The 13011-nt window shown below is 45.0% G+C and overlaps 1 protein-coding gene and 3 non-coding genes across 4 annotated transcripts; all 4 read left to right on the plus strand.

Annotated features, from left to right (window-relative positions):
- Window positions 1–2105: 2105 nt before the first annotated feature.
- Window positions 2106–2171, plus strand: LOC122556028 (small nucleolar RNA SNORD58). The gene has a single exon (XR_006313437.1). It is a non-coding gene; the product is annotated as a small nucleolar RNA SNORD58 (small nucleolar RNA).
- Window positions 2172–2300: 129 nt separating this feature from the next.
- Window positions 2301–12620, plus strand: rpl17 (ribosomal protein L17). Its single transcript, XM_043719207.2, has 6 exons — window positions 2301–2350; window positions 2430–2470; window positions 4657–4791; window positions 6084–6182; window positions 7550–7741; window positions 12518–12620. Exons 1-6 carry the CDS (start codon window positions 2311–2313, stop codon window positions 12563–12565), a joined length of 555 nt encoding a protein of 184 aa, XP_043575142.1. The 5' UTR covers window positions 2301–2310; the 3' UTR covers window positions 12566–12620.
- On the plus strand, window positions 5828–5895 carry LOC122556024 (small nucleolar RNA SNORD58). The gene has a single exon (XR_006313436.1). It is a non-coding gene; the product is annotated as a small nucleolar RNA SNORD58 (small nucleolar RNA).
- LOC122556031 (small nucleolar RNA SNORD58) lies at window positions 12249–12315 on the plus strand. Its single transcript, XR_006313441.1, has one exon. It is a non-coding gene; the product is annotated as a small nucleolar RNA SNORD58 (small nucleolar RNA).
- Window positions 12621–13011: the final 391 nt, after the last annotated feature.

Raw genomic sequence — 13011 nt, forward strand, 5'->3', positions numbered from 1 at the left:
GGATGAAGAACCTCTTGATGTTCCCTTTTACTGTTTCCCACCAGTCCGCTGGGGACTCAAAGAGGGGCTTCACGGTTCTCCAACCTGCGTAGTCCCTCTTGAGCTCCTCAATGTTTCCTGGGGTCAACAGCTTTGTGTTCAGCTTCCAAGTTCCCTTACCAGCCCGCTGCTCGTCCTGTAGGTGACAGTCGGCCAGCAGGAGGCAGTGGTCAGAGAAGAACACCGGCTTGATGTTGGTGGATCTGACTGAGAGCGTTCAGGACACAAACAGGTAATCTATCCTTGAGCGGATAGACCCGTCTGCCCGTGACCAGGTGTATCTACGCTGCGCTCCGTCTGCAGGGGTGCTGAAGACGTCGTGCAGCTTGGCATCTTTTACTGTGTCCATCAGGGCTCTGGACGTGGCGTCCAGTTTACTGTCCCCCCTGCCGGATCGTCCATCTGCATCAATGATACAGTTGAAGTCCGGCCAGAATGACCGGCCTGGACGTAGCCAGCAACAGTGGAAGCTTCTGCAGGACGGCCAACCGTTCACTCTTACCCACTGGGGCGTACACATTAATCAGTCTCAGAGGAGCATTCCTGAACATGACGTTGGCGACGAGGAGGCGCCCGCCCACCACCTCCTTAACCTCGGAGATGGTGAAGTTGCCTCCTCGCAACAGGATACCCAGGCCGGAGGCAAGGCTATCGTTGCCCCCCGAGCAAACTGACGGCCCATGGGCCCACAAGCTCGACCATCTCCTGTAGCTGCTGAGGTGCGGTATCCCACACTCCTGTAGAAACAGGACGTCGGCTTTAATGTTGGCCAGGAAGGCCACGGTAGAAACACATCGCATAGCCGATTTGATGCTACGCACATTGATGCTGGCAATTTTTAACCCCATTTTTAACAGTTTACAAGGTTGACACTGTCCATTTGTTGCTGGTCTTGCCCCTCTGGGGTAGCTGTGTGCATTCCCGTGGTGACGGCAAACTGCTGGACCCTCCCAGGGCTGAGGTAGCTGTCCGGCTCCACGCTGGAGCCATTTCCCCGCTCTGGTGTCTTCGGGTCAGGCCCAGGCTCCGCACAGTCCAGTTCTCCATCTGACAGCGGGGCTGTCACAGGACCGCTGCTCCCAGTTACCTGGAGCTGTGGGGAGGTGGGTACCTCGTGGTTCTCACCGGGTGGGGGGAGGTCTTTACTCATCCCCTCAGAGGGATTGTCTTTTCCTGCTTGGGCGGTGCTGCCCTCCTTTTTCCCCGCGGCGCTCTGTCTCTTCCTCTGGTGACGACCCTCCTTAAGCAGTATTTAGGTGAGCACTTCGGTCCACTGCATGGTTTCCGAGGTGTTGGTTGTTTGATGACAGGTACAGATATGATGGGATGGGCTGAATGGCCTATTCATGCGCAGTCCAACCTCACGCGTGGTGTCATGGGAACTCTCGCGAGATGAGCTTACGATTTGAGTTCCCGTGAGCCTCTGGCTCTCTCTTTCCCTGTTGGCGTGTGGAGGTGAGTGGGGATCAGAGAGAGCTGCGAGAAAGGTGGTAGACAATCCGCTGCTAATCTCAGACATCCGAATCGTACATACCATATGTTCACTAACAATGGTTACACAGACTGATATACAACAGTATCAGCTTGGTATTACCATTTGAATCCGTATTGGATGTAAAAGATGGAGCTGGTTTAAAAACTGCAGAACCCAAGCGCGCAACAAAATGGCTGCCTGGACGTTCCGGGACCGAGTCGTGGTGAAAAATCTTCATCTTCTGAGTTTTTATGTTTTGATTTGAGTTTATTTTGTGTTAGTGCTGCCGAAATTACATTTGTCGGACTAACCTGCAGCTGCGGAATGTCTTTGGAAGCAGGGCCTGAGGTGCCGGTTTCCGCTTTAAACCCACACGGCATCGACCACCAGCAGCCTCTTATTTCAGAATATTGGCGCAATGTTTGCGTTGGAAGAACTATAACACGTCCGCGACAACCTGCTTTATAGTTATAAGTTAAATAGATTCATCCCATTTGAGTGTACTTGGATTTCTGTCTACCTCGTGTGAGGGTGGGTTTTAGTCCATGAATCTTTTTTGCTTGCTGCCTTGAAACTGGCTTGTATAATGTGGTTGCAATGATGACTTTCTTAGGACACCTTTGAACTAATCGTGAAAATACTTTGTTTTCTGAGCTTCCACATGTAGGCCTGTACTGAATTGGCAATCGCATTTTCTGGTAGAAATTTCATGGGCAATATTCCTTTTAAAATGCAACTTACACAACTAAATTAAGTTAATTTGAATTTGCTTTATTTTTCTTCCTAGTTCTCTGAAAATGGTTCGCTATTCGTTAGACCCAGAGAACCCCACCAAATGTAAGTAGTTTACTTCTATTTTAATGTTCATTCCATTTGTAATGTTAAGTGATTTACTTCCCTTTTGTATTTTCTACAGCATGTAAGGCAAGGGGTTCGAACTTGCGAGTACACTTCAAGGTAAGTCTTATGTCTTATTTTGAAACTCTGGCTCATTAGATTTAAGGGAAAATTATCAGTGTGCAAATGAGAGAACATTTGTAGCTTATTTTGTAGATAAGTTTAAAAGCAGAATGTTCTTTTTTGGTTTGGATTCATCTTGTTTGGTTAATTGAAAGTTCTCATCCTGGTGGCCAATCCATCCCTGTCTCTACGATATCTTCAAGTTGCTTGAAAATCATTGATTTTAATGCTCTGTTGTTGGTAGTTGGATAATTAACTCCAATGGCTCCCCAAACCTCTTTCTTTGGAAGGCAATTCTAAAAATGTGATCAGAGTTTTGGCTTTCTGTCCTAATATTGCCCTAGGTTTGATATTACCTGAAAGTTTTGTGGGACCCTTTGGCTCTGGCAAGCTCTAGTTCAGAATAAGTGTTCATGTATTGTTTTGAAAAATGTGTTGCTAGAAAAGTGCAGCAGGTCTGGCAGCATCCAAGGAGCAGGAGAATCGACATTTTGGGCATAAGCCCTTCTTCAGGAATGAGGAGGGTGTGCCAAGCAGGCTAAGATAAAAGGTAGGGAGGAGGGACTTGAGGGAGGGGCATTGGGAATGCGATAGGTGGAATGAGGTTAAGGTGAGGGTGATAAGCCAGAGAGGGTGTGGGGGCGGAGAGGTCGGGAAGAAGATTGCAGGTCAAGAAGGCGGTGCTGAGTCTGAAGGTTGGGACTGAGATAAGGTGGGGGGGAAGGGAAATGAAGCTGGAGAAATTGGCATTCACCAGCTGCATTTCTCCAGCTTCCTCATTTCCCCCCCCCTATCTCAGTCCCAACCCTCAGACTCAGCACCGCCTTCTTGACCTGCAATCTTCTTCCCGGCCTACCACCCTCACCTTAACCTCCTCCCACCTATCTCATTCCCAACGCTCCTCCCTACCTTTTTATCTTAGCCTGCTTGGCACACCCTCCTCATTCCTGAAGAAGGGCTTATGCCCGAAACGTCGATTCTCCTGCTCCTTGGATGTTGCCTGACCTGCTGCGCTTTTCCAGCAACACATTTTTCCGCTCTGATCTCCAGCATCTGCAGTCCTCACTTTCTCCTCATGTATTGTTTTGCTAGCCTAGAATTCATGTTGAATAGAATTGAATTTTACTCATCTAATAGTATATGGGCTAATATTAATTCTAACCATATGGTAAAAGAGGTTACACCTGAAATGTAGACTTCTCTGCCTCCTGTTGCTACCTGGCTTGCTGTGTTCTTCCAGCCTCCGGTTTGTCTACCATGGTTAAAGGTTCGGCAGTGATAATTCTTTTCCCCTCTCTGTCTTGTTGGCAAGGTCAAATGGGAGGAGGGGTGGGAACAGAAGCTGGTGATTCAAGCTGCTCTGCCATTCCAGATCATGATTGTTATATCAGTATGCAATTCCTATGTCCTTGATGTCATTAACTAAAAATCTATCAATGTTTCTGGTTTGGAGAATTCCAAAGATTCACCATAATCTTAGTCCTAAGTATTTTGCCTTTTATTCCAGGAATATGGCTTCTGGTTGTAAACCCTACAATGTCTACTTTGAGTCTATTATCTGTCCTTTTTGAGAAATTCTAAGTTCTTTGAAATCAACTTATTTGTCTAAACTCTGGCACTACAGACACCGTGTCCTTAATCCGGTCTAACAAGACAGCCCCACCTCCCCAGGAATATGCCTGATGAATCTGCTGTCCACTCTGGCAGATGCATCTCATAGTTGTCCTGTTATATAAGGCAATGAGACCAATGGCATCCTAGAATTAGAACTTCACAATGCTCTATGCCACTGTGGCAAGTTTTTTGCTCCTTTCTGAACAAATTCTGGACTTGTCAGCAACGCTCATGAAAATGAAGCTGTGTCAACTCTAATTTACTGGTTTTGATGTATTTATTTATTCCTGCTTGATCTGGTTTCCTGTACATTCTGGAATTGACCTTTAATGTCCTGGCAGCTGAGGAGAGCAGTCAACACAGGAGTAGAAATATGGATTATGCATTGTTGTTCCATCTGTTGGGAAGGGAATAGTTACTATGTTAAAATCTCCAAAAAGCAGTTGCAGCAATTACCATCTTGACATTTTTGTAATGTCCAAGTAATATTGTCTATAGAGTGGTCAAATTCAGAAATCTTGACACATTGAGAATTGGTTAATCTGTAGCCAAAGATATTCTGTTCCTAGAATACTCGTGAGACTGCCCAGACCATCAAAGGCATGCATATCCGCAAGGCAACAAAGTTCCTGAAAGATGTTGTGATCAAGAGGCAGTGTGTCCCTTTCCGACGCTACAATGGTGGAGTTGGCAGATGTGCTCAAGTGAGTTAGAAGTTTGAGAAAGTGAGTCAAATGTTTAGGAGGATGAAATGCACGATAAGCTGCCATCCAATTTATTTAAAGCAAGGTTTTGCTGTCATTTGCTGATTTGAACATAAATTTTCCTAGCTTCTCTTGCACTGATTTTTGTTTACCCTTTCCTGTGGAAATAGGCCCTTCAGCCCAACAAGTCCACACCAACCCGCTGTACAAGTATCCCAACCATACCCATTACTGTACATTTTACCCTGACTAATGCACCTAACCTACACATCCCTGAGGACAATGGGCAATATAGCATGGCCAATCCACCTAACCTGAATGTCTTTGGATTGTGGGAGGAAACCGGGGCACGCGGACAAACCCACGCAGACATGGGGAGAATGTGCAACCCCCACACAAACAGTCGTCCTAAGGTGGAATCGAACCTGGGTCCTTGGCGCTGAGGCAGCAGTGCTACCAACTGAACCACCGTGCTGCCCCTAGGTGTCCTAAATTATTCTAATCCAATTTGCCAGCACTTGGCCCATATCCCTCTAAACCTTGCCTATTCAAATACCCACCCCAGTTGGGTGTAAATTTTAGCTAGTTTACTTTGGCAGCTTAAAGTGAAAATTAGAGTATTTAGAGATACAAATCAATGTACGTATGTTGCGATTCATTGTATTTCTGAAACAAAACAAGTTGCTGGAGAGATTTATCAACTAGGTGGTATTTGAATTGGGGTTTGGAGAGGTATATGGGCCAAATGCTGGCAAATGGGGCTACAATAATTTAGAATACCTGGTGGACAGGAATAAGTTGGACTGAAGAATCTTTCTGTGCTGTACATCTCTGGTTCTTAATTTTGGCAGTATCTGTGGGGAGAAATTAGAGTTAACATTTTAAACCTGATGACTTTGTCCAAATGGATTTAGTCATTAACTCTTTTCTCAGCTGCCAGACTGCTGAGTTTCTGCCAACAGTTTTTATTTCAAATCTGCAGCCCCTATAGTTTTTTTTGTTTGGTGTTCTGCACTTCTGACTCCCCAGAATGTGGTTGCAATGATGACCATCTTAGGACACCTTTGGAATAATCATGAAAGCAATGGTAATGTTCTGAGCTTCCACATTGTGGGTTTAATGGAAATATCTACTCTTTACAAAAGTCACATTCAAAGTTGGTTATTGAAACCAGACATGCAAATGGAGTCTGTCTACATTTTCTGTTGAAACTTATTGCTAATTTCTCGATTGTGACTTGATATCCATTTTCTTGTGAAAGACAATTGATTGCTATTTTTTTTTTTTTGAAGGCTAAGGCCTGGCGATGGACGCAAGGTCGTTGGCCTAAAAAGAGTGCAGAGTTCTTGCTGCACATGCTAAAAAATGCAGAGAGCAATGCTGAACTCAAGGTACGTGGTAATGTATCTTAAATATATAGATTTACGCACACAATCTTTAGTGGAACTTTCAGAGGAAATGAAATCCTTTGTGTTGAAGGAATTGGTGGGGTGGGGTGAGAGGTCTTGAAGCTGAATTTTAAATTGACTGGAAGTGTGTAATGTATGTGGTGTGGAAGACTATAGTAAATGAATGAGTATTTTGGGGTTTGGTGACCACATGTGCTGCTGCATACCAGTTTGCATCGTGATTTATGCGCAGTTTTTAAGGAAAGTAGCTTTCCATAGGTCGTGCCTTTTTAGATGATAGCAACATCTCCTGCCTCTCTTGCTTTACACTGGGAGGATGTTGTGGCTCAACAAAATGTCCCTTCCATTCCTGGACATGGTTGTTTATTTCATGAATAATCCCGTAGTGCTGACTTCATGAATATTGCCCTGCTCGCAAAATGTACTGGTCTCCTCTTGGCTCAGTTCCTCTGCAATTGGACTAATGAAGGTGTCTTGCATTAAAATGCAAATTGTCATATCAGGTGTGTTCTGTACATTAGGAAGTTGTGAATATTTGAGGCTTTTTCAGGAACTGAAGAGTAAAATTTCAGCTAGGTTATTAATTGATTTTGATACGTAACGTGGAAATTTTTGTTGCATTGAAGTAGTTTTAATATAGTTACAATGATGACCATCTTAAGATACCTTTGAATTATAGATGTCAACAGTAATGTACTCTTGAGTGACCACTTGAGTAGGTCTGTGCCTGTTGTTCTCTGGATAGTATAACTGCAGCAGCCATGATATATTTGTTATGGGAAGAGTGCATTTTGATAAATTATGTAATCAGGATGAAATGAGCAAATAGTTGTATTTCAGCTTCTGCATCAGGTCAACAGATTAAAAATTAACAATTATGCCAAAAATATAATGTTTGCAAGTTGAGAATTTGGTCTACATCAATTGTGCATCTATTTCTAGTCCATCAGTGTGATGAAATTACTGTCTTTTACTGCCACTGAAACATGTCAATATATCACTACATCCCCTCTTAAATTTGGGGCTATGCATTTCTTAAGTGACTATTGACCTATTTTTTGGAAGTTTCCTGCTATGCTGCCTTATTGAAGTGAAATGTTGCTGTATAAATGGAATAGATATATAGTTACTTGGCTCAATGTTAACTCTGCTTCTCTCTACAGATGCTGCCAGACCTGCTGAGTTTCTCCACTTTCTATTTGTGTTTCTCTGTGTGCTATTGTTAATTGAAAAACAAGTGAGTCACTTATTAAGTGATTAGACTAAATGTTTACAGAATTGAAATTTGACCACTGCAGTGAGCTCAGTGGTGTGGGTATGAAGTTATTTATTCACAGTACTTTTTTTAGGGTCTGGATGTGGATTCTCTGGTGATTGAGCACATCCAAGTGAACAAAGCTCCTAAGATGCGCCGTCGGACTTACCGTGCCCATGGTCGTATAAACCCATACATGAGCTCACCATGCCACATAGAGATGATCCTCACTGAGAAGGAGCAGATTGTTCCAAAACCAGAGGAGGAAGTTGTTCAGAAGAAAAAGGTGATCCCTTGTTTTCTCCTTCTGAATTGAGAGAAAATGTCTAATGATTGATTCTTTGGCACTTTACTCACACTTTATATCCTCTCGATTCACATCACCAAGCTACAGAAGTAAATTAATGAAGAAGCTGGAAGTCTGAAATTATAGTAGAAGCAAATCATCTATGTTCCTGTCCCCAGAAGTTGGCATCTGCTCTGTCCTTGTGCATGATGCCACTAACATTTGTATATCTGAAGAAAACTCACTGCACTTTCAGTGCTACAGTCACCACCTTCTTGGTCCCTCCCTGGCTGCTCAATCTCTCCCTCTTGCTCAAGGGAGGGTAAGCTGAAATGGAGCAGGGCATTGAGCATTTGGAGCCTAGTGTTGGAAGTTGCCTATATTAATCTCAAGTTCTGGTGAATTGATTTAAAGCATTTATAACTGAAAATCTTCTAATACTCTTGAATTGCTTGCCAGCAGCTATCTGTCATATCAGGGCAATGCCTGTGCCCCAATAGTTAGGGTAGCAGCAGAACAGGCAATGCTGGGATACTCAGTGCAGGCAGGTTTTGGACTGGAACAGTTTAATGTGTGAGGTTGATAACTCAATCAGAATTGATCTAAAACAATTTATTTCTGTTTACCTACACAGATGTTACCTGATCTGAGTGACTACAGTATTTTCTGTTTTTCTTTCTCAGCAAACTTGGTTTTATTTTGTTTTAACTGCTGATCTTGATGTAGTTATTTGCTACTTATTGGCTCTGAGCTGGAAAGTAGGAAGATATAAACCAGTTAGTATAGCAAGTCTTGTTGGGAAGTCAATATACAATCCCGAAGAGTCAGTGTGGTATTTTGGAGGGTAAATTATGTTGGAGTAATTTGGTAGAGTTAGTTGAAGATGTAACGGGAATTCTGTGGATGTAGAATGTCTGTTTGGACTTCCAGAACACATTTGGTAAGGAGCTAGGTAAAAACTTATACATTAGATTATATGGGATTGGGGAGCCCTGTCGTGTTTTCACTATCCCTCCAGACCTACCCCTCTCTGAGGATGATGAAAGATCAGTCCTCAGCAGAGGCCTCACCTTCATTCCCCTACGCTCCCGGATTAATGAATTCAACACGTGGCATGACATCGAACATTTCTTCCTTCGCCTCCGTGCCCACTTCTTTAGCCAAGACTCCCGCCCACCCTCTGACGACCCCTTCTCCCGCCTCCAACACACCCCATCCACCTGGACACCCCGTGCTGGCCTCCTACCTGCCCTCGACCTCTTCATAGCCAACTACCGCCGCGATATTAACCGCCACCTGTACTCCCCCACCCCACTCACCCACTCCAACCTCTCTCCCTCGGAACGTGCAGCCCTCCACTCACTCCGTTGCAACCCCAACCTCACTATCAAACCAGCAGACAAGGGATGCGGTAGTAGTTTGGCGCACCGACCTCTACACCGCTGAGGCCAAATGCCAGCTCGTAGATACCACCTCCTGCTGCCCCCTTGACCATGACCCCACCCCCCCACCACCAAGCCATCATCTCCCAGACCGTCCATAACCTCATCACCTCGGGGGATCTCCCATCCACCGCCTCCAACCTCATAGTCCCACAACCCCGCACCTCCCGCTTCTACCTCCTGCCCAAAATCCACAAACCTGACTGCCCCGGCCGACCCATTGTCTCCGCCTGCTCCTGCCCCACCGAACTCATCTCTGCGTACTTTGACACCGTCCTGTCCCCCTTAGTCCAAGAACTCCCCACCTACGTTCGGGACACCACCCATGCCCTCCACCTGCTCCATGATTTTTGCTTCCCCGGTCCCCAACGCCTTATTTTCACCATGGACATCCGGTCCCTGTACACCTCCATCCCCCATCACGAAGGACTCAAAGCCCTCCGCTTCTTTCTTTCCCGCCGTACCGACCAGTACCCTTCCACTGACACCCTCCTTCGACTGACTGAACTGGTCCTCACCCTGAACAACTTCTCTTTCCAATCCTCCCACTTCCTCCAAACGAAAGGAGTAGCCATGGGCCCCAGCTATGCCTGCCTCTTCGTAGGATATGTGGAACAATCCATCTTCCGCAACTACACTGGCCCCAACCCCCACCTTTTCCTCCGCTACATCGATGACTGTATCGGCGCCGCCTCGTGCTCCCACGAGGAAGTTGAACAGTTCATCCACTTCACCACCACCTTCCACCCCGACCTCAAATTCACCTGGACAGTCTCAGATTCCTCCCTCCCCTTCCTCGACCTTTCTATTTCTATCTCAGGCGACCGAATCAACACGGACATCTACTATAAACCGACCGACTCCCACAGCTACCTGGACTACACCTCCTCCCATCCTGCCCCCTGTAAAAACGCCATCCCATTCTCCCAATTCCTTCGACTCCGCCGCATCTGCTCCCAGGAGGACCAGTTCCAAAAACGCACATCCCAGATGGCCTCCTTCTTAAGGACCGCAATTTCCCCCCCGACGTGGTCGACGATGCCCTCCACCGCATCTCTTCCACTTCCCGCTCCTCTGCCCTTGAACCCCGCCCCTCCAACCGCCACCAGGACAGAACCCCACTGGTCCTCACCTACCACCCCACCAATCTCCATGTACAGCGCATCATCCGCCGTCATTTCCGCTACCTCCAAACGGACCCCACCACCAAGGATATATTTCCCTCCCCTCCCCTATCAGCATTCCGTAAAGACCACTCCCTCCGTGACTCCCTCGTCAGATCCACACCCCCCACCAACCCAACCTCCACTCCTGGCACCTTCCCCTGCAACCGCAGGAGGTGCAAGACTTGCGCCCACACCTCCCTCCAAGGCCCCAAAGGAAACTTCCATATCCGCCACAGATTCACCTGCACCTCCACACATATCATCTATTGCATCCTCTGCACCCGATGTGGCCTCCTCTATATTGGGGAGACAGGCCGGCTACTTGCGGAGCGTTTCAGAGAACACCTCTGGGACACCCGGACCAACCAACCCAACCACCCTGTAGCTCAACATTTCAATTCCCCCTCCCACTCCACCAAGGATATGCAGGTCTTTGGACTCCTCCATCGTCAGACCACAACAAAACGACGGTTGGAGGAAGAACGCCTCATCTTCCGGCTAGGAACCCTCCAACCACAAGGGGTGAACTCGGATTTCACCAGTTTCCTCATTTCCCCCCCCACCCTGTCTCAGTCAAATCCATCAAATTCAGCACCGCCTTCCTAACCTGAGATCTTCTTCCCGACCTCTCCGCCCCCACCCCAGTCTGACCTATCACCCTCACCTTGACCTCTTTCCACCTATCACATTTCCGACGTCCCTCCCCCAAGTCCCTCCTCCCTACCTTTTATCTTAGCCTGCTGGACAAACTTTCCCCATTCCTGAAGAAGGGCTTATGCCCGAAACGTCGATTCTCCTGTTCCCTGGATGCTGCCTAACCTGTTGCGCTTTTCCAGCTCTGATCTCCAGCATCTGCAGACCTCACTTTCTCCTCCTGTAATTTATTCTTTTGGCTAACAGAAAACAGTTTATGGTAATTGTATATCTTACTGATTAGCAAATTGCAACTAATGGAGTGTCACTGGGTTTGGTCCTTGAGTCCCCAAATATTTGATCTATTTTAAAACTTGTATGCAGGAAAGATATTATGTGAGAGGTTATTGATTTTAATCAACAGAATAGAAAGCCAAGTTATCTGAGTGAAGATAATGTTTGGAGTGCTTCAGTGTACAGTGTCAGTGGGTGTCAGTGAATCTTTGTATGCTAGTATATAGGTACAGCAGGTAATAAGAAAAACAAATGGAATTTTGGTGTTAATTCTTAAAGGACTAGTGTGCGCAAGTTGCGAAGTGTACTGTACCAAGGCATTAATGAGACTGCATCAGGAGTATTGGGTACAATTTTGGTCTGTTTAATTGAGGGGTGTAGTTGTATTGGAGGCAGTTTAGAGGAGGTTCACTAGATTGATTCCAAAGCTGAGGTGTTGGACTTAGGATTGAGCAGTTTAGGCTTATGCTATTTTAGAAGGATGAGCAGAGATAAAATTGAAGTAATAAGATGCTGAAAGGATGTGACAAAGTGGACATTAAGATTGTTTCCTTATGTGGGTTAATCTAGAATGAGAAGACAGTTTTGGGATAAGGATTAGCAGATTTAAAACAGGTGAGAAATTATTTGAGTTATGAATCTGGAATTAGAGTGCAGTGAATGCTGGGACATTGAATAAATTTAAGAGGCGAGAATTTTTAATTAGTAATGGGTTGAAAGGTTATGGAGAGCAGGTAGGAAAGGTGAAACAAGATCAAGATGAGATTGACTGATCGTATCAAATGGTGGAGCAGGCTCAAGGGGCTGAAGTACACACTCCTGCTGTGTTTTTAATTTTCTGAATTCAAATGATTTGCATTAAAAGCATAAGGCTGATATGCTGCTTAATATAATACAATGAACTACAGGTGCTGGAGCTTCAAACAAACAAATTGTTGGAGGAGCTTTTGATATGATTGCTGAAATGTGTAGTTGCAGTGATGATCATCTTAGGACACCTTTTAGATGTTAACCATGAAAAATAATTAATCTGAGCAACTGCAATCAGCACCATTTTCTACTCTAAATTTTGCCCTTAGTCGCACAAAGATTTTTTTTTACTAAAATGGACTGCTGTAGAATAAATGAACAGTTATCAACTTGTAGTTGGTGTTACTCGAGTCTTTGTTATTATTTTGAGCGATGTCCTTAATTTTTTCTTGGAAGTGTAAGTAATTTCTTACTAACTTTTCTCTTTTTAGGTTTCCCAGAAAAAGCTGAAGAAGCAGAAGCTTATGGCACGGGATTAGATTCTACTCATATAGCAGCAATTTCTGTACATATAATAAAATTATTGGAAACCACTATTGTAGCTTGTTTGATTCTGTTCTGCTTTCAGGAGAGATGTCCAATGTGTCCTCATGAAGGTGAAAATAGTTGGTGAGGGCATTCTAGCTGGCATTCTGGAGACTTAAACTGTGTCAGTGAGTTTACAAGAAAGACCTTTCTCAATTTAGTTTGCAAGAAGACTTTAGTGCAATTTAGGTGATGGAAAATATCCTGACTGAAATTCGTACATGACTTGAAATAAATCTCCCATTTTCAGAGGAACCTTAAATATTGAATAATCTGGCAAGATCACAATCTCCTGATGCTTGGCTAAACAATGCAGGCATTCAATTAACCAAACTAAGTACTTCTCACCCATGTCCTCCACATAATAGAGGTTCTTTGGTGTTTTAAGAGAATGAGGGTG

This window comes from Chiloscyllium plagiosum, unplaced genomic scaffold (assembly GCF_037043375.1).
Source record: "Chiloscyllium plagiosum isolate Xiang-an unplaced genomic scaffold, Cpla_swu_hap1 HiC_scaffold_1, whole genome shotgun sequence".
NCBI lineage: Eukaryota > Metazoa > Chordata > Chondrichthyes > Orectolobiformes > Hemiscylliidae > Chiloscyllium > Chiloscyllium plagiosum.